Consider the following 20,297-nt stretch of genomic DNA (forward strand, 5'->3'; position numbering starts at 1 on the left):
CATTTTGAATGTGCTGAAAAAAAAGAAAGCACTGGTGTACTGAGCAACCAAGGAAAACAGCAGCTGATGACAGAATCATTGTGAGAGCTGTGAAGAAAATCCCCAAAACAACACTCAGTGACATCACCAACAACGTCCACAGGGCAGGGGTGAAGGTCTCACCATCACAAATTGTTTTTTTTTTTTTATAAATCTGGTCGGCACATCATTGCCTTTATTTAGACCCAAAATATCCATTGAAAATTGGGCTTTATTTAGTTTACTTTGTAACGATCAGTTAGTAATGAAACACGACTCTGACCAGATAGTAATACATCAGGAACAGCTTCACCTTCAGGTGTCACACAATATCGAGTAAAAACAGAAAACATATCTGCAGTTTATAGTGATTTACTGTAGTAGAATACTGCCCTCTACAGGCAGGATTTATGAAGTAAGGATTTACTAGCAATGACTTTAAAACTGAAACGTTTTAGCTCCAAAATCAGCTTTATAAAACAGAACTACTTTATGTGACAGTTAGAAATTTCTGGTGCTGATTCGAAAACGGTGTCTATTTTAATCAAATAATCAATATTCAACATCCTGTTTAAGACCGTCCTAAAGCTAGAAGACAGAAATGAAGCAGAACTAACGGGAAGTGGTCATCTGTTTATCACTGGAGGACTGACGGAAGCTTCTCCATCAATATTCTCTTCTCCTGTCCAGGTAAACTATCTCTACCCACCCGGTTAAATTCAGAAAATATCTGCAGTAACGCAGGGTGTGTGGAACATCTACAGAGGAGCTTTAACCCTGAACACGTCCTGCTGTCTCATACTGAGTCCATGTCTTCACGTCTTTGTTTCCTCTGTCTCTTGTGCAACTTAATGAGATATTAAATCGAAATGATGGAATCATTACGTGTACAAGATGTAGGGGATTTAATCACACTTTCAATTCACTATTTTATGTTGTCTAATTAATAACATAATAATTATATCAATAAAATAACATTTGTGTTAATTCGATGAGCTCTCCTATAAGGAAAACATGTCCACAGTGAAGGATGATAATCTGACCCAGTGTTCATCTGATACTTTACAGAGAAACATTAACTTCGTTCATCACCTGGTGCGCAAGTTAGTAGTTACGTCCGAGTACTGATGTGTGTAATTTCAGTATTAAATCCTCTCTGAGTGTTCAGTTCTACTCTGAATGTGACCCATAGTGCGTATTTCTGTCTTCACTCACCCAGTATTTACTTTATTTATTTATACTATAGTCAGGTACTGAATAACTCAGTACTTACTCCTTGTTTTGTGGTTACCGGTGTGTGTTTTTGTGCACTTCTGTTTTGAAATTTAAAACGTGTTTACCACAACCGAACCGTTTTGAAGGGAATTTCAGCAACACTCAGTATTTTCTTCTCTTTATTTTATTCAACAAGTTAACATGAGGTCAAACAGTTATAATGTCCTGCATGAACAGTAGAGATCTGCAGGACTGGAATCAACATTCTGCCTTAAATCACAATGCTAAACGTCCGCATCTTAATTCAACTGAAAACACAAGCTGTTCCGAAATAATGTTTATAAACAGGATCTCAAGAAACAGGAGATTTAAGTTCATATAAATGCGGGAGAACTAAACAAAATATCAAGCAAATATTATAATAATAAAAAACAACTGGATTTAATTCTATGACTCAGATATTCACTTTATTCAGCACGGCCGCTGTAGATACACAGCTGTGCACAATACACTGTGCAGGTCTTCACTCACTGGCATTCAATTACAATGAATTGTAAATAAAAAGAAATCATTTGTGTGGGAGGATGAAAAACAGCACACTGTTCTGCTAGAAGGAATAATTAACCTTCATTTCTTTTCCAATTAATATTGGGAGCTAAAGAGTGTTTTTATGAAAGGTACATTTTGATGACATTTCTTGTGTAATTGATCCATCTTCCAGAAACACAGGTGACGTTATCTGTTTAAATGTAAAGAGTAGTAGAGATGTGTTAGATCCTTTGAGCATTTAAGTGTATTTTGTCTAAACGCTGAAGGAGAGGAAGAGGTTTTAATGCTACAGCAGGACGAGGGTTAGGGTTAGACGAGCCACAACTCAGTAACTCTCACTAGAAGACGACTCAGAAACCAGTGCTGTGATGTGAAGCTCTCGTACCCAGTAAAAACCGGCTGTGGATCAGATATTTATAATAACAATAATAATAATGTTTTTTCCAACTTGTTTTAGGTGTAAAAAGAGAAAGGCTTTTAGAAACACTGAAACAGAACAGAACGATCTGAGAATTCTACACACAAAAAAATGATTACTTACTGCAAAACATAAAAAACACAGCGTAAGTGACACGTCTGAGCACAACTGAACAATAACAACAACAGTTCTGCTCACACTGTGTGGCTCGGTCAGAAGGAGGACTGGGTGGGAATGTAGATCCGTGAGCCCCTGGTACTGGAGACGGACATCGGAGATGAGACGGGAGCCAAGGAGTACGCTGGGTACGGTACCGCTTGACACGCAAACGACAACAAACCTGTACCTGAGGATACTGCTGGAGGAGAGAAACGTGCAGGAGAACCTGGGCCAAATAATGTGAGATCTGTAGGATGAAACACACACACACACACAGAGGACAATGTAGTATAGTCAGTGTACATACAATCCTTTTACAAATCACTTGTCACACAAACTGTTACGTTTGCACGTGACTACGTGAGCAAACTGACCGAGGTTCCAGAGCGCGTTGCAAGCGGCGAGCTCCTTGGCGTCCTCCAGAACAGTGCAGACTTTATCGGGCATGTAGCTGCTCTGCGTGCTGCTGATCACCACCTTATAGACCAGCAGCGCTCTTCCTTCATGGGCAGCGGTGGAGAAGGTCGCTGCAGTAGTGGTGTAAAGGTAATACTCGGGCAGAGACCAGCCGTTCTTGTGGCAGTAATATTCCAGCAGAGACACAGCAGAGCTCAGATGACTCGGTTTCAGGCTCTGCAGACTGATCGGTACCAGACCGGACCCGGGCAGAAAGGGATACACGTACCGTTCTAACTCCACCGAATACGGGCTACTCGGATGAGGAGATAAACTGAGATCACGTGGAGAAAAACCATCACCCATCCCTCCTGAGCCCACGCTGATCGGCGAGTCGTCTTTGCTTTGGAAGTTAGGGTCGCTGTAGTGCGCTGGTGCCGTTCCATTATGTCCAAAGCGGGTTCTGAATCTTCGACCCACGTCTTTGCTGACCGGCTTTGCGAGAGTGACTTCGATGGGAGAGCCGTCTATGAGTTTGCCATTCATGTACTGCTGTGCGGCGAGCGCGTCTTCACGGCAGTAGAAGTGAATAAAGGCGTAGTCTGTCAGTTTCTTCACACGCTCCACAGAACCGGGCTTCAGACAGCTGAACTCTGAGTGAAGAGCCTCCTCACTCGTGTGCAGCATGAGATTACGCACGTACAGAACCCGAACACGCTGCATTGTCTCCTCGTCCACGTCCTTCTCTGGCTCCGCCCAGTCCACCTGAATAGTGTGACCCCACAACTGGAATGTTCCTATAGGAATAACGGAGCGATCAATACACTCTAAACATTTATTCATAATTAACACACTTTGATCATCAACACTAAACACACTAACAATTTTTCACTACTAATAACTAATGCATTAAGTTATCCTTTTAAAAATATATCCTATATACACATTACATATATATACAGTATATACACACACACCCCTATATACTGTATATATGCACACACACACACACACACGTAAATATCCCACACAGTAATAAAGCACTGTATGTGTGCCAGTTTTATCAGGGACAGATTTATAATTTTTTAAACATTAGATATTAATATCATTTAAAAATCTCATTGTAACTGCCCCAAAGTACCAATTAACTGCAAGGAAGATGGCTTTTTTCCTGAAACTGCCTATTTTGTGTTTTCAGCCATTAATATCAATGTTGCCCACAATGCAAGTCAAGAAATGTTTTCCAGACATGACTGACACATGGTGGGAACCCAGCTCGGACCAACCCGGCTCGGATCGACCCGGTTCTATTGTTTCCTGTGTGAACAGAACAGTCGTGCTAAAGCATGAGGTCCAACACGGCACTAAAGATTCATTTTCTGCATCACATTCAGCCTTGTTCTGTGCAAACCTGGAAGTTGATGAAGTGAAAGATCTCGATGATGATGGAGAAACGGCAGCAGTGCAGCTGGAATCTAATTTCGGTGTGTTAGCGTTATCAAATGGTTAAACATATTCATTCAATATATCCCAAATTTGAGTTTCTCCAAATTCCTACATGATACAAACAATCTGAAATGATATTTGGGTTCAGTTTGAAGAGCTCTTCCAAGAGCAGCAACAAGTTCTGTGCTAGCAACACTTTTATAAAAAAAAAAAAAAAATTGTTGTCCAGTGTTATAAGTGAAATTCAGATGAATTGGGAATGGCAGTCTAACAGATAGTTATTCATCCCTAACACTCCACACACTCCGTTACTCTGTGTAAGAATTATAGATTGACTTACAAACACAGAACTTGTAATTAAAGATGGACCATGATGTGTTCTTTTTGTATTCTTTAGCATAGAAAATAAGCAAAAAATTAAGCACTAAAAACTCTGGAAGTTGACGTCCTGGCACTGCTAAAAGTTTGTGCTGTGATAATGAAGGTTATTCACCTTCCTGTCCTTTATAAATACCTGGTATGAGCTTCCTGCGAGCCATGGCAGCAGCTTTGTGTGACTCGTACTCCACAAACGCAAAACCACGGTTCTTACTTTTGTCCATGGCACTGGGGTACACGATAACATCCACCACTCCATCTGTTACCTGAACACATAATCAAAATGAACACAAATAAGACTCACCGTTCACTCAGGACTAAAGTAACGGCACCCTATAAAAGGAGGAGGAGTTAGCGTGTGTCTGTTGCCAACACGCTGCAGTGTCTGAGCTGCATTACTGAGTAACCAAAACACAGACCTTCATCATCTCTTCTTGGATCTCCTCTTTCTTCCTGTCTTTAGGGATAGAGCCGATGAAGAGGCGACAGTTATCCAGACTCACACACACTCCGATGAACTTTCCTGGACGGATTTCGTAGTTGTCGAGGAGGGTAATGGCTAGCTGTGCTGCTTCTCGGGTGGTGTACATGACAAAGGCGTAGCCGCGGTTCTCACCACTGAACTCCATCATCAAGCGGAACTCGTAGATGTGGCCAGCGCGTTCGAACACGGGCACCAGCTTGTCCTCGTACATATCTCTGGGAATTTTCCCCACAAATACCTCACAGCCTCGGGGAGGAGGAGGGCCTTCCCAGCCTAGAGCGCACACACACAAGATCAGCATCCATCTCTAAGGAAAACACCGCACATCAAACCTGTCTCGTTATCCTACAGTTCTTCACCATTCCTGACATTTAACCGAAGAAAACATGCCTGTCTTAGGTCAGCTAGGATCACTACTTTATTTATAGAACATGAAATGTCAGAATAAAAGTAGAGAAGATTATTTATTTCTTTAGTCACATTTCCAGTGGGTCAGAAGTTTACATACACTTTGTTAGTATAAATAAAAATCTTAGTTTAAATTGTTTAGAAGCATTTGTGACCGAGCTGTAAAGGAGACCTATTATTTCCAAATTCACTTTTACATGGTGTGTGAAGTGTGTGTCGACAGTGTGTGTACACAACCACCCAATAACGGTAAAAATCCACACACTACTTTTTTATATTCCCCATAAATCATAAACAGTGTCTCAAAATGAGTCGATCGTGTTTTCTCTCCAACACGATGGAACAGGCCCCGCCCATGACTGGTGATGGGCTCTGCCCTATTAGCATAACTCCTCCCCTGAGTGAGAATAGTGACAGTCAATTAAAAGGGAAACAATTTGTAAACAATTGTTGGAAAAAAAATTACGTGGCACGCACAAAGTAGATTTCCTAAATGTCCTAAACAAAAGTATAGTTATCTGATATATAATCTGAGATTTAATGACTTCAACCTAAGCGTATGTAAACTTCTGGTTCAACTGCAGTATAGACTGTTAGCTACGACAGGTTCATATCAGCATGGACGCTGTACTATAAAGGGTTGTGCTTCCCAAAACAATTCCAATCCCTGTTCCTCTGGAATCCTAATCCTAATCTTAATCCTAATCCCAAAATCACACAACAGCACCTCAGTGTCTCTGCTCAGTGACGCTAATGAAACTCTTTATTAGTGTTTAATCTGCTCCTGCACTAAACACGTTAAACTGGTTCTGTCAATCCGAGCATGTTCCTCACTTTAACACACACACACCCCAACGGAGAGATTTATTTTTAACATTTACTCATCTATAATATTATCCATTTTCTCAAAGCATTTAATTCTTTACCTGGAGGCGGACCCCCGAATTTCCTCTGTCCGTTTTCCTGCACCATACTGTATCCGGTCTTCTCCAACAGGGCCAGCAGAGCCAATTCATTATGGACCGACTGATCCTCAGCACACGACTCAACACCATCCTCACTCATCTCCACCCTACACAACACACAACACCACCCTCACTCATCTCCACCCTACACAACACACAACACCACCCTCACTCATCTCCACCCTACACAACACTACAGCAGTGTTTACTCACATTAACTACTGACAGTAGTGAAGTTGTGCTGTGAGGAAAATCTGAGTAACACACTACGTTTTTCTGTAGAGACAGACAGATATTATCACACCTGAAATCCAGGTAATGAATGATAATTAATAGTAATAACAACAGGTCAGTTTTTCTCAGATGTAAGTGTTCTGCATTTTCTAAAACTGAGTCTGAGGAAGTTTACAGGTCCTGTACATGAGCTGCGTTTAACATTAACTTTATATTTAAAAAAAAAGGGTGGAAGATGATAACGGAGAGAATCTAAACCCTGAGGACATGAAGAGCAGTCACACACAGTTAAGTTAGAAAGTGGATTTATAATTATTAAACATATGTATGAATTATTAAATAAATGTATACCTTGTTCAGAAGTTGAAATGGAGTTTATCACTGAATTTCTTTCCCTGTTTATAACTTAAGACAAGACATTACAGGTAGAATCAACAATTTTCAGATTTTTGTATAAAACATTTTCTATAACACGTCTTAATCTGCAGCAAGAATACAAATATCAAAACTGTACTGTAAGCAACTGTTTATTTCACTGTTTATGTTTTTGTCCATCCTGATCTCAAACTCAAAACTAATTTACACTTTAAACCACAAATTTATTTCATTTATATCAAACTCAATTTTTTTTTTTTTATTAAGAACCAAAAAAACTGAGTTTATAAAAGAGCCACGTTCATTACATTTTACATTAAAGTTTACTTAAATGTTCATTTCATTACCATTTTAATTATAACGTCATATAAAGATTGGGTTTTTTTTTTTATACAGTATGCAAATGTATACATATTTTATTACACTGAACTACAAGGCTCCAGTACAAGTTTTCTTGAATTTCCTCCTGATTTTCTCTAAGTTATCTTCTTTCACTGCAGTGAGGTGGAGAAAGAGTTAATAAAAGCAGAGATGATAAAGTTTATGGTGAATAAATTACCTGAGAGCTGCTCCTGTGTCGTCTGAGGTAAACAGCAATGCTAAATACTAGCTGTTAGCTTGGAAGCGGCTAGCCAGTTAGCTCGTGGTTAAAGTTAATTAGACACTTAATTATCGAAACCGAAGTTATCACCGACAAACTTACCACAAAAATCTCAATTCTAAATAATTCCGAATTAACAGACAGTGAATTAACACTTCGGTGTATAAATTATTCATAAATGAGCTACGTGTTATACAGGATCACTGGAAAACCCCGTCTATACACGCATGGTTATCTGGGAGATTTATTCATCTAATCTAATATTAATCTAATATTCTCGATATTTTTAATCAATTAATGCGTTCAATAAAAGGAAGAAACATAAAACACAAAGTTTAAGCGGTGTAGAGTTAAAAGTGAATAAAAATCATTTTTGTTCCTGCAGTTTCTTATGAGCGCGAGACTGACAGAGAACCGGTGACGTTGGAGATAAACTCACACACTAGCGCACTACATAGTACAGATCAATATAGTACACTACATAGTACACTACATAGTACAGATCAATATAGTACACTACATAGTACACTACATAGTACAGATCAATATAGTACACTACATAGTACAGATCAATATAGTACACTACATAGTACAGATCAATATAGCGCACTACATAGTACAGATCAATATAGTACACTACATAGTACACTACCTAGTACAGATCAATATAGTGCACTACATAGTACAGATCAATATAGTACACTATCACGCGCTGGCTGTGCACTATACTACTATACTGCTGTATTACTATACTTATTTCTGTAGGACTTTCAGAGTTTAGCGTTATATAAAAGTAGAAAGAGAAATATTACAGCACTTTAATATTAACAGGTGGTTTTTCTGCCTTTATTATTCTGCTTTAAAACTCAACACCACTTTGCAGTGAGAGGTCAAACTTTAAAAATCACTGATTAATAATCTTTAATCTGGCATTTAATTGAAAGTACTTCCTCTGATTTATTTTTTGGATTTATAGTTTCAATTTATTTTTATTTAATGATTCTAAAATCATTTACATGGTTAGGTGCAAAATCCATCTTTATATATAAAGAAATAAATGGTATTTATTCACACATTGATCTTATAATTTATTTCCAAACACATAAGGTTTTCTCAATGTACCATAAACACAGTAGCTATATAAAGAGTATAATATAAAGTGTGTTGGTTGAGACAGAGACAAAAGAAAAATCACCACAAATTAATATGAATACATTCATATTATTAATCTGTTCAGAAACATTGCATACATTCATTTACTTTATCCTGGTCAGTGTGGTGGTGGATTCGGAGTCTATCCCAGGAACTCTGGGTGTGAGGCAGGAATACTCCATGGATATAACTTCAATGTGTCACATACTCGCACGCACACACACACACGCGCGCGCACGCGCGCGCACGCACGCACACGCACGCACACGCACACACACACACACACACACACACACATTCATTCATTCATGCACACTTAATGGTAATGTATCTTAGCCAGTCCAGACGCTACCATGCTTTTAGGAGGTGGGAGGAAGCCAGAGAACCCAGAGGAAACCCGCATGGACATGGGAAGAACCTGAGCTCTAGATGGAAGCAGGAACTGTGAGGAGAGAACGCTACTGTGCTGCCAAGTTTATTGTACAATAAAAAAAATAAATTATTTCAGATATTCTCACATAAGATTCAGTGTTCACACGTAATCTGGAACTTTCCACCAGCTTGATGTAGATTTTATTCTCTACACTAATGTATATCAGTAGTGAGATGAACACAGTGATAACTCCTAATCTACACGACAGTGTTCAGTAATAACAATGCAAAAAGTTACATGGAGACCAGTAAACCATGGTCTGTATTAACCTTTAGAGTCACGATGCCATCCATATGGTGAAGGGAATGATCAGCATGAGTAACACTCCACACACCGACACACTGCCCAGGAACACCGTAATGAACACACACATCACAAGACTCAGGAATGAGCTGGTCCTACTGAACACCATCTTCCTGACACTTTTACAGAACTGTGAGAAGAGAAGAGAAGAGAGGAGCAGGCGTGATCAATAACTTTGAGACTTGGAACAAGATCATGTGTAAATAGAACATTACAGGAACAGTAAATGGATGAAGTCGTGTGTTTCAGGTTGCAGGGCTGCGGGCAGAAGAACGCTGGTGTGATGCAATGTACATTTAATTCATCTATACACTTAAGTCACTAAAAAGGAGTAATATTAAACATATTAAGGAAGCAGAAGAAGATTATAAAATTATATATCACTCAAATTCCCAGGATACTTCCTCAGAAAAAGTTGGTGAAGTGGACTGGGTTTTAATTTTGATTGAACACCAGATGGAGATAAAACACTTCTCTGGTGCTCTAAAGCGCAGCCGTGTGGCCTGTCATTATTTAGTTACTGTGGTGGAAATCACATCATCACACAATTTATTTATTTATCATTAAGTTCTTATAATTATTAATCTGTTTGACTGCTCACTGAAATGGAATGAGTTTAATCCAGACCTCAACAACGCCAAAAAAAAAGTCACCTATAAATAATATAAAGAACTTAATATCATGCAGTTTGAAAATGTGCAATTTTAACTTTGGTAAATTATGTGGGAGATGATGTGTCTTAACCTCAGCATTAACGTGCTGTGTAACTGGAAAAATACATTTTCATCTTCTGAAATCTTTAAATTAACATTTTAACTGTTGTAATCATTCTGCTCACAGTGAACATCCTGTACATAAAACTCAGTACTTTGTGTCTTTACACACACACACACACACACACACACACACACTAATGATTCACTATCTGGTGTCACCCAGATGAGGACGGGTTCTCTTATGAGTCTGGTTCCTCTCAAGGTTTCTTCCTCATGTCATCTCAGGGAGTGTTTCCTCACCACCGTCTCCTCTGGTTTGTTGATTAGGACATAAATTTACATCTGTAGATTTCTATAAAGCTGCTTTGGGACAATGTCTATTGTTAAAAGTGTTATATAAATGAAACTGAATTGAATTGAATATTTGAATCATATACAGAGCATAAAATCTCAACCTCAGTACAAGTTAAATAACCATCAATAAAGACACAATTATTAGCTAGCTAAATAAGATATTTTCATGTATCTAAGTAAAGTGTAACTACTTAAATGAAATATTGAGGCACATCTTGATTTTTGGATATTCAATATTAAAATACCTGAGAACATGTCATCACTCGGGTTCACAGACGTGTCACACACTTCCTCGTTCCAACTTCCTCACTGAACAAGTGGAGATTAAGTAATAAAGACTCATTTCCTGTCTTGCTGTTGTTACATTTCATAATGCCCCATTTCTCCGGGACTTGGTTCAACATTTCTCATTTTAAAACCGCAGTACGATGAGCAGAACTCCAAGCCAAAGGTGTCGACAGAGACGCTTCCACTACCAAATCCAGTCCTGCTTGGTACCAATCTGTACACCGGAATATCTTTCAAATATACTTCAAACAGGAAGATATATATTAAAGACATTTCAGACATTTGACCTTGACAAAATATAATCAGTGCACCTGCAGGTTACAGTGATAATTCCATATAAATCCTACAAACATTCCATCATGTGTCTCAGATGGACAGACGCACGGACAAAACAATAACGTTATAGGCAAAATACGTAAATGTCTTGTGTCTAAGGTCAGTGTTAAGGTAGAGGAGGTAAATACTTTTGCATCGTTCCAAATACGGCATATTCCTCTGTGCTGGATAAGCGTTCAGTGTTTTAGAGTCAGACGTTTACGCCTCAGACAGCAGACGGGTCAACAGAATGCTGTGACCCAGTATGTATTCTGTGGAATATAAGATTCCAAGTACAGATTTAAAGGAATACTTTTCTGCTTCTACTGCAAAACAACAAACATCCCTACATTTCTAAACTGAAACTTCTACTGAACCATTTTGTAAAACAAACAAACAAAAAAAAACCCACAATGTTTAAAATTTTATATATATATATATATATATATATATATATATATATATATATATATATATATATATATATATATATATATATATATATATATATATATATATATAAAAATGTAAAATGACATTACTGTGGGTTTATGTTCATGACTGCATGAAGGAAGACTGAGGTTCTCACACAGAGTTTGGCTGCTCTAGTTTGATTTAGTTTTAAGTTTTTATCCAAAACTACAAAATGTCAGTCTACAGATTCCACGGTCCCACACATGCATACGAAAATACAGTTCAACATGTAAAGTCCTGAAATTGCACAAATGGACTCAAGTAAACACGTGTGAAAATATAACGGCGAGTCCAATATGAAGTGGCCATGCGAGAGTAGGACACAGCAGGAGAAGTTTTTCAGACTGTATGTTGTGTGATGTTGTACCTGGTAGGTCTGAAAGCTCATGCTGGTTCCGTATCTGCAGAACATGACGTAATGTTCACAGTTGAACCACAGCAGACTGTAATCCACGGATCCCGTCAGCTTCTCCGCTCGCCTGGCCACCTCTTCACCGTGGAGCGGCGGCCGACTGCACACCCTGTCCATGCTGTTCACCAGAATCTCAGCTCCGTACGCAAAGTCCTCCACAGAGTCCACTCGAACGCTGGCCTTTTTCATGATCGCACCCAGGATCAGCCGGTTGTTGGTCACCATCGCGGAGATGGCGCTTTTATCAGATGAGATAACGGGCAGGATGTCAGGAATGAGGTGAGCCACACGGTTGTTGCCCAGGTAGATCCCAAAATGTGTGAAGAGCGTTCGTGGAACCTCTAGGAGATCCCCACGCTTAAACATGGAGATGTCATATGTGCCTGCTTTCAGCTTCTTTTTGTCCTCGTCCGGGATCAGTGCTGTGAAAAAGGTGCTGAGGAACCGCAGGAGAAACATCGTCGGAGAGATGAGTTGCGTTTCGGAAAGGCTCTGGAAGGTTTTATCCTCCGTGTGGAGGCTGAGGAGGGGCATGAGGATTACAGACCTGGACCTATTCTCGTACGGATTTATAGAGAAGAATGTCACATGTTCAGTGAAACACAATACACAATGGGTTACTCAACTTCAGCTTCACTCCTCGCTAAAGCGGACAAAAAAGTGGCAAAATGCAAAAAAACAGAATTCATACGTTTCTATTTTTGTTTGAGGTCAGGTCAGCATGGGGCTATTGTGAGCTTTTAATAATCTCAGATCCTTTAATAAATCTAAAAATGTCCTGTTACACAACTTTATGATGAGAACTCTATTACACAACTCTATTACTCTTTCTAAATCTCTAGTTGTAATTAATATGCACAGTATTCCAGAACAGATTAAAATGATTTATTAAAATACTAACATTAGGTTCTGTTCTGTCTACTGTGTAGATTTGGGTGCTCTGGGTAAACTGGGTAAACTGTCACTGTGGCTGGAAAGTCAAAGTTTTGTAGTTGAATTAAATTCTAACTGAAATTGTGTTGAATTAAATCTGTGCTCGTTTGCTTTTCCCAGATGTGTTTCAACTTTAAAAAAAAAAAATGTTTTTATCTGAATGTGAAATAAACTGTCCCATGAAAACCAAGATTAGAATTTTCCTGCACCTGATTATTATAAATCTGACGTTTATAATGACTGAATGTAAAGGCATGATCACACGGGAGTGAATCTGACGAGTTTTATTCTCTAACTTATTTGTAGATAACAGTATCTTACCGAAGACTTTTATTTTGTTACTCTTGATTGTTTTTTTCTTACTGTAAACAATGTAAAGTGTGAATTTCCCTCTGGGATTGATAAAGTGATTTATCTATCTAATGATACGAGACCAAGAATCTGTTTTAAACATTTATTAACATTCACTGAGTAGAGTACAAAAACATACGTGATTAACATCCATCCATTTTCCATACCACTTATCCTACACAGGGTCGCGGGGAGCCTGGAGCCTGTCCCGGGGAGCTCGGGGCACAGGGCGGGGGACACCACGGACAGGGGAGCAACCCATCACAGGGCACACGTGATTAACATAAAACTGTTAAACTTCAATAAACATAAAAACATTAGAGCCACTGTTAGTACAGTTTAGTGATATCTCACTACAACACACACACACACACACACGTAGACAAACCTGTGTTAAACTGAACACAGATGTAATGAAGCATGATGTAGACACCATGATAAAAGTCTTTTATCCGACCATCCAGAGGATGAAGGAGACGAGAAGGACAGGAAGTGCTGTGCATGCGGATAATCCCAGGAACAATATGAGAAATATCCCAGTGACTGAAGTGACCAGGACACTCCTCTGATCCCGGAGAACAGATTTCAGGCACTCACAAAACTGTAGAGGAGAAGGAGTACGCTGTTAGCCCAGATTTCATATCGAATTAACAATTTCATTACAACATACTTTCATTGCTTAAGTGTGAGTGCATTACTATAAAATGTAAGTAGATTCTACTAATCTGTAGACATATCTCAATGTGTGAATAATTTTAAGTTAAATGGATTAAAATGATGGCGTTTTGTCCTGGCCACGCCTCCCCACTGGTCAGCTGTTGCAGAGTCAGGGGAAGATATTTTCTCTCGTGGTTGCGAGTGAATTCGAGGACGTGTTGATGAGCGGGTAGAAAGTGTGTTTTAGTCAGTGTTTATTGTTCCTATTTTCCATTGACAGGCTGTTTGTGAGTAATAAAAAATATAGTTTGAAAGAATTTCGGGTGTTTTCTCCCGCTTGAGCTTGAACCAGGCACGTTCAGGGGACATTTTTTCATCTGTTCATTTTTATTGGGGTTTCCCCCAATCGAGGTGCTGTTTGTGAGCAGTAAATAAACCCGTTGTTTTCAGATTTTAACTAGCTAGTTTGTCACTCGCGCGCGGCGGACACGATCCCGCTTGAACTCGCCGACATTTTTTCGTCTGTTAACAGTGAAAAACATTGTTTTAAACACTTTTGGACGTTTTCTCCCGCTTGTGCCCCTACCCAGTGAGTTCAGCGGACATTTTTTCGTCAATCTGTTTCTTTCTCTGCTGGGATGTAAGTGACCCGGACTCGTACAGTCAAGCTCCAGTGGGGATCCTCTGCTTCAATCAGAAAGTCCTCAGCTAAACCCATTCAAAGTGAGCGTGGTCTTGAAGGGAGTGTGGTGATGGATGAACTGGCCGACCTGCCTCAAGCCTTCTGTGTTCTTTTCTGACTGATGTATGCCCTGTACCTGGACTATCCTAAGTGTATGAAAAACAGTTTCACTTTATTCAGCAGGTAATGCTCAGCCTGGGAGGTAAGCTGCTCCCAAAATTCAGTCTTTGAAAAATGAGCGAACAGTAAAACGGGCCTCCGGATTGTTCTACTACTGTTCCACTAGCAAGTGACTCATTTATAATGTTGAATGCATCTTTATCATATTGGCACTGACTGATTTTGTGGTATGATTCAATTCTTATTTGCAATGTTCCTATTTTATAGAAATTAGAAATGTATTTTATTTATATATAAAGTGGTACAATACTGATGTCCAGTGAACATTTCATGTGAACAGCCTCATTGGAAATATATTTACTGAAACAAAGGTTGATGTGTCCAATACTTATTTCCCTCACTGTGTGTGTGTGTGTGTGTGTGTGTGTGTGTGTGTGTGTGTGTGTGTGTATTATATTATATATATAATTTTTTTCAGCGACAATACCAAAAAGAGAAACTTTGTAACGTTGCACTTTTAGAATAAAATGTTTACGGACCAGTTTCCTCACACAGAGAGTTCAGAAGACCTATCTGATCTTTAGGAAGTGAAATTTGGTAAATAATTTCACAGAATTTTCTTGACTGTGTGTGTTGTATTTTTAAATGAAAATATTTCAGTTGAAATAAAACTTTTTTTTTTACTTTTGGTATTTGCTTGCTTTTTTATATAATTAAATGAATTTAAAGTTTACTTAATTTAACTTAAGAAAGTAAGCTGAGTGGAATTTAGTGCACTGAACTTAAAATAATTGTTGGAAGGGCTGGAATGTTTAAGTTAAGTTCACTTAAGTTATCGAGTAAACATTACTAAATTTTTTTTAAGGCAACCACCCTCCTCAAATTTTTAAGTGAGATCAACTGATGTGTGTTTACAGGTCAGCGTGTTACAGGACTGAGTTTAGATTCGTCTCTAACTCACCAACACACACTCACTGAAACGGCAGTGCTTATTTTACATTCCACAATGATCCGATTTTCCCAGAAATGTGATTCCAACGATGTGAAAACAGTAACTGCTTTAAACAGAAGGGGTTTCTGTGGATTTCTGCTCATGGAGATTTTTTTTTATAATGATTTTAAGTAAAATACTACAAGGAAACAGGGTTCTGACTGATTGCTGATATTGTTCTGAATAATCTGGTCACTGCTGAGAAACCAGGTTCAGGGTGTAAATACTTTCCTCCCCAAGTCAGTAGGTCTGTCTCCAATAACACTTTCTGTATTTCACCTGATACATTTCCAACATAAAAACAACGTGAAGTAGAGCTCTATAATAAACCCTGAGCGTTTACCCGGAGTCGTACTAAGCTCGTGTTCGTGTTGTGTGTAAAAGGTATTTAATGCAGTTTGGAAGGGAAATGTTCTCCAGTCCGAGGAAATCAAGAGGATTTTAAACTTTATTTTTAGAGATATTTCTCACTGAGACGCTTCATGGAGTCCAGCTGGTTTAAATCAGTCCATTACTAACTGCAACTAGAAAACCAGAACCCGCAGGTTCTTACTGAAATCACACTCAGACAGTACTGAACAGTACCGTTCCTCACTGGGGTTCCTGCATCTTTTACACGGAGTGAGGATGCATTTACTTTAAATCATTTACATGCATAATTACACATCAAGGACCTGTGATGATAATGTAGAGGTTCCTGGTAAAATCTATACACTAAAGGTACTAAAAGGTGTACCCTTGGAGGTTCCACCCCGGTGACAACGGTTCTTTTTGGAACTACTGATTTTGAATAAATATAAATGGTTCCAAAAGAGTTGTCATGGAAGTAAAATCAATGGTTCTAACCCTAGAGTCTCAGAAAAAAGTACCAAAGATGTACTTGAAGGTTCCACCTCAGTGACAAGGGTACCGTTTCTACAGAGCTTTAGGAACCAGTGAAGGGTTCCGCCAGTGAGGGAGTCTGAGGTGAAAGGTTTGGAGTGGAATGTTGGTGTCCGGTACCTTGTCGGTCTGCAGGCTGATCCCGGTACCGTATCGGCAGAACGTGACGAAGTGCTCACAGTTGTTCCACAGGAGGCTGTAGCGAACAGCGCCGATCAGTTTTTCCGCCGTGCGCGCGACCTCCTCGTTAGGCGCGGGCTGCACACCGAGCACACCGTCCATGGCGTTGATGAGCAGCACGCGCGCCCCGTACACGAAGTCCTCGAGCGTGTCGACGCGCACGGCGGCTCTGCGGCACAGCACTCCCAGCAGCAGCCGCTTGTTGCTCACCACGGCGCGGACGCGGAGCTCATCGCGCGTGAGAAGCGGTAGGATGTCGGGGATGAGGTGCGCCACCTTCCCGTCGCCCAAGTAGATCCCGAAGTGCACGAACAGCGTGCGGGGAACCTCGAGCAGATCTCCGCGCTCGAGCTGCGCTGTGACTTCCGCTCCTGCGCGCTCCGTCCTCTCCGCGCGCCTCGGCTTGTCGGCTCTCGATGCCACGACGCTGAAAAAGTCCCGGTGCGCAAACAAGAACATTTTCTGCAACAGCAGCAGCAGCGAGTCCAACATCATGCCCGAGTCTCCGCTCCTCTCCAAAGAGGAAGTAGCGCGCGCTCTGCGGGTCTCCTCGCAGTGACGTCAGAATCTGGAGGAATTTGAGTTACAGAGTTCAGAAAGAAAACTTTCACACGTTAACACAAACACTGAAGACTTTTTTTTATTAAACACACTGCCGAGGAACAGAGGGTTCAACAAACAATCAAACAAACAAAAAAAACCCCCAAAACAATCAGTCTTCACAGCGCATTTCCGGTTTTATTACCAGTGTTTTTATTGCAACTCAAACCGGAGAAAGTGAAGAACATGCAAATGAGGCTTCATTCCGACAAGTTTTTCTGTTTTATTAACTGATGAGGGAACGACTGTTTATAGCTGCTGCTGCTGTGTGTGTGACTTGAAAAAAGTGAAATGGCAGATATATTCACATCCACTTCTCTTAGCTTCATTAAAAATCCATCACACTCCATCACATTCCATCACACCCCATCATATTCCAGCACACTCCATCACATTCCATCACACTCCATCACACCCCATCACATTCCATCACACCCCATCACACTCCATCACACTCCATCACAGGGACAAACACATTTCCTACATTTTGTAAGTGTGTAGTTTAAATCCACATTCAGTGAGGATAAAATAAAATGAGCATCACAGTGAATCTGAGTTTAATCTGCACGTGTGGCTCTCCTCCTCCTGTATGACTGCACACAGGAAGATACACTCATTCACAGAAATATCACTTTTAAATAATTCATTATAGGTCATGCACTGCATAATGAAGGTTTTAAAATAAATCATGTAAATATATTACATATAACCTCTGTGTAGAATATTACTGCACCACAGAAGCACAGACTGAAGCCCAGTAACTGCAGTCCAGCTCACAGACTAAACCACTTCCTGTCCGATCAGCAGTCCGTGTGAAAGTTACACATCATCAGTAACACGTACAGAATAAATCATTTGGTGGTGTGCAGTTATCGGAAAATAATCAACAGCGTGGTGTGATTGAGTTACTGTTTCCTCCCTGAAGCTGATTATTTTCCCATAACAGCACACCTCCAAGTGTTTTATTCCTCTTACACCACAGCGTTCGCAGATCATTATTTTATTACTGAATGAAATATACTTTATATTTTCTCTTTCTTCTCTCATTCTTTCTTCTCTCTTTATTCTTTATTCTCTTTATTCTTTATTCTCTCTTTATTTTCTCTCTTTATTCAAGTTAATTTGATGAAAAGTGAGAAACCGTAAAGAAGTATAAACTCTTCTGTCCTGAAGATGTGGGAAAAAGTAAAGTTACAGCTTTACCTCTGACACTGGAGACTCCTTCCATAAATGATAAACAAACATCTCCTTACGCGAAACTTCACATATCAATTATTACACAGATCTTTAATCCCTTTATAAACCAGAGCGTCGGCTCTACGGGTCCCTGTGAACGAGCCGTTACCATAGAAACGATAACGTATCGGAACGAGCGTGTTAATATAAACCTGCGCTACTGTTGTAGAAAACTAATCAACACCTTCTGACCAATCACAGTCCAGAATTGAACAGCAGGAGGGTGTAATGGGTTTACAGTCTGATCTTAAAGAATCATTCAGCTTGAAAAAGAAGTTCCGCAAATATCAACAATTACTTCAAATAATTCTCTTTAGCTTCACCACTTTCCCATCTTACACATTCGAAAACACTCTGCCAGTGTGTGTGTGTGTGTGTGTGTGTGTGTGTGTGTGTGTGTGTGTGTTTAAGCTGAGGATATGTTGTTAACTGAACTAGCCTCTATAGAATGAAGTAGTTTTCCATATGGCTTGAATTACCCAGCATCCCCCACTGCTAAAGTCAGCCAGCTCTCTGTAAAAAAAAAAAACCACGAGATGGCTGTCAGGAGAAAAATATATTGCTAGCAGAAGATAAATTTCACTGTGTTTGTGCCTAAGCTGGTTAAAGCGGTGATATTCTGCAGCTCCTCCCCCACCTCCACCGTGTCCGAGCCTGGAGTGAGGAGTGGCAGAGCGAGAAATCAGTCCTGTGTTCGGCGTAACAAAGACGTCCCAGTGAGGGTTACAGCGGCTTCTTTACAGGGGTTTAGTGCTGGACCCTCGGGGTGGAGCACCACACAGAGCTCTGAAAGACGGCCGGTGATAAATTACAGGTTATTTGTCTTGGTTTCTTCTCATCTGTCAGGGAGCCAGTGTTCGTGTGGATCAGCTCAACAAGGCGTTGTGATAAATGTGTGAGTTTGAAAGATGAATTCTATTGGAGTGTGTGAACACGTGATGCATTAAAATGAGGCCAAGACACCGTACACACACTAACCAACACCGAGTCTGTCCTCAGACAGCTGATAAACGACTTATTCATGTGTGCAACAGTTAAAGGTCGAGAACACACACACACACACACACACACACACACACACACTCTCTCTCTCTCTCTCTGTCTCTCTCAGTGCTCCCTTACTTCCTGTGTGAACAGCTAGAAGATAAGCTAAGAAGACTAAACTTCAAAAGCTTTATGGCTTTAGCATCACCTCTGGTGCAGGAGCAGAGCTCAGTGTCTGCTACAGGAAGTCGTCTGCTTCAGCATCCTCAGAAACCTGCTAATGGAAACCGAATACACTCCGATAACACCTCCTACTCTTCAGAAGAAAAAAATCACAGCTAGCCAATCTCATGTCCTGAACACAGCGGTGGTTTAAACTTTCAAACAAAAACAAACCCCCAAAGAGCCATGAGTGTGTGTGCGCGCAAGTGTGTGTGTGTGTGTGTGTGTGTGTGTGTGTGTGTGTGTGTGTGTGTGCTCATGTGTCTATGTGTGTGCACGTATGGGGGAAAAAGTAGTAATCATTTCCAGACACGCTGGCCTCAAAATCCAGACGAATCAAAGCAATCCGTAACGGGGGTTTCCGGT

The 20,297-nt window shown here is 40.1% G+C and overlaps 3 protein-coding genes across 8 annotated transcripts; all 3 read right to left on the minus strand.

The window, feature by feature from the left end:
• Positions 1-1,399: 1,399 nt before the first annotated feature.
• Positions 1,400-8,087, minus strand: rbm46 (RNA binding motif protein 46). 3 transcript variants are annotated; one of them, XM_017458049.3, is made up of 8 exons: positions 7,605-8,087; positions 7,022-7,075; positions 6,650-6,712; positions 6,398-6,543; positions 4,999-5,336; positions 4,716-4,845; positions 2,734-3,552; positions 1,400-2,606 (listed from the first exon to the last, which is right to left on the minus strand). In XM_017458049.3, coding segments are annotated over exons 3-8 (1,629 nt in total). In that variant the 5' UTR covers positions 6,652-6,712; positions 7,022-7,075; positions 7,605-8,087; the 3' UTR covers positions 1,400-2,412. The 3 variants fall into 3 exon arrangements, with proteins under 3 accessions (XP_017313538.1, XP_017313539.1, XP_017313540.1); XM_017458050.3 differs by lacking the exon at positions 6,650-6,712; XM_017458051.3 differs by lacking the exons at positions 6,650-6,712; positions 7,022-7,075.
• A 591-nt stretch (positions 8,088-8,678) lies between these two features.
• On the minus strand, positions 8,679-13,633 carry lratb.2 (lecithin retinol acyltransferase b, tandem duplicate 2). Of its 2 annotated transcripts, XM_017458044.3 has the most exons (3): positions 13,517-13,633; positions 12,049-12,646; positions 8,679-9,664 (listed from the first exon to the last, which is right to left on the minus strand). In XM_017458044.3, the coding sequence occupies exons 1-3, from the start codon at positions 13,540-13,542 to the stop codon at positions 9,509-9,511; spliced, it is 780 nt and encodes a 259-aa protein (XP_017313533.2). In that variant the 5' UTR covers positions 13,543-13,633; the 3' UTR covers positions 8,679-9,508. The 2 variants fall into 2 exon arrangements, with proteins under 2 accessions (XP_017313533.2, XP_053532297.1); XM_053676322.1 differs by lacking the exon at positions 8,679-9,664 and having other exon boundaries at positions 11,740-12,646.
• On the minus strand, positions 13,467-20,206 carry LOC108258977 (lecithin retinol acyltransferase). 3 transcript variants are annotated; one of them, XR_008393572.1, is made up of 3 exons: positions 16,830-18,526; positions 13,766-13,978; positions 13,467-13,674 (listed from the first exon to the last, which is right to left on the minus strand). XR_008393572.1 is itself a non-coding variant. In XM_017458047.3 (3 exons), exons 2-3 carry the CDS (start codon positions 17,382-17,384, stop codon positions 13,826-13,828), a joined length of 708 nt encoding a protein of 235 aa, XP_017313536.1. In that variant the 5' UTR covers positions 17,385-17,457; positions 19,918-20,206; the 3' UTR covers positions 13,467-13,825. The 3 variants fall into 3 exon arrangements, 2 of the variants coding, with proteins under 2 accessions (XP_017313536.1, XP_017313535.1); XM_017458047.3 differs by adding an exon at positions 19,918-20,206 and having other exon boundaries at positions 13,467-13,978; positions 16,830-17,457; XM_017458046.3 differs by having other exon boundaries at positions 13,467-13,978; positions 16,830-18,525.
• Between the last annotated feature and the right edge of the window lie 91 nt (positions 20,207-20,297).

Source organism: Ictalurus punctatus, chromosome 26 (assembly GCF_001660625.3).
Source record: "Ictalurus punctatus breed USDA103 chromosome 26, Coco_2.0, whole genome shotgun sequence".
Taxonomy (NCBI): domain Eukaryota; kingdom Metazoa; phylum Chordata; class Actinopteri; order Siluriformes; family Ictaluridae; genus Ictalurus; species Ictalurus punctatus.

What these genes read in the sequence shown, in the direction of transcription:
- rbm46 (XM_017458049.3), bottom strand. An exon ending in TCGCAGGAAGCTCATACCAG is followed by an intron (nt 3,553 to 4,715) that starts GTATTTATAAAG and finishes TTATTCCTATAG; the next exon opens with GAACATTCCAGTTGTGGGGT. An exon ending in CAACGCGCTCTGGAACCTCG is followed by an intron (nt 2,607 to 2,733) that starts GTCAGTTTGCTC and finishes TTCATCCTACAG; the next exon opens with ATCTCACATTATTTGGCCCA.
- lratb.2 (XM_053676322.1), bottom strand. Translation starts at nt 13,542, where the DNA reads ATGGAAAATGGATGGATGTTAATCAC. An exon ending in AATGGATGGATGTTAATCAC is followed by an intron (nt 12,647 to 13,516) that starts GTATGTTTTTGT and finishes GTACGAGAATAG; the next exon opens with GTCCAGGTCTGTAATCCTCA.
- LOC108258977 (XM_017458047.3), bottom strand. Translation starts at nt 17,384, where the DNA reads ATGATGTTGGACTCGCTGCTGCTGCTGTTGCAGAAAATGTTCTTGTTT. An exon ending in TCAGCCTGCAGACCGACAAG is followed by an intron (nt 13,979 to 16,829) that starts GTACCGGACACC and finishes TCTCCTCTACAG; the next exon opens with TTTTGTGAGTGCCTGAAATC.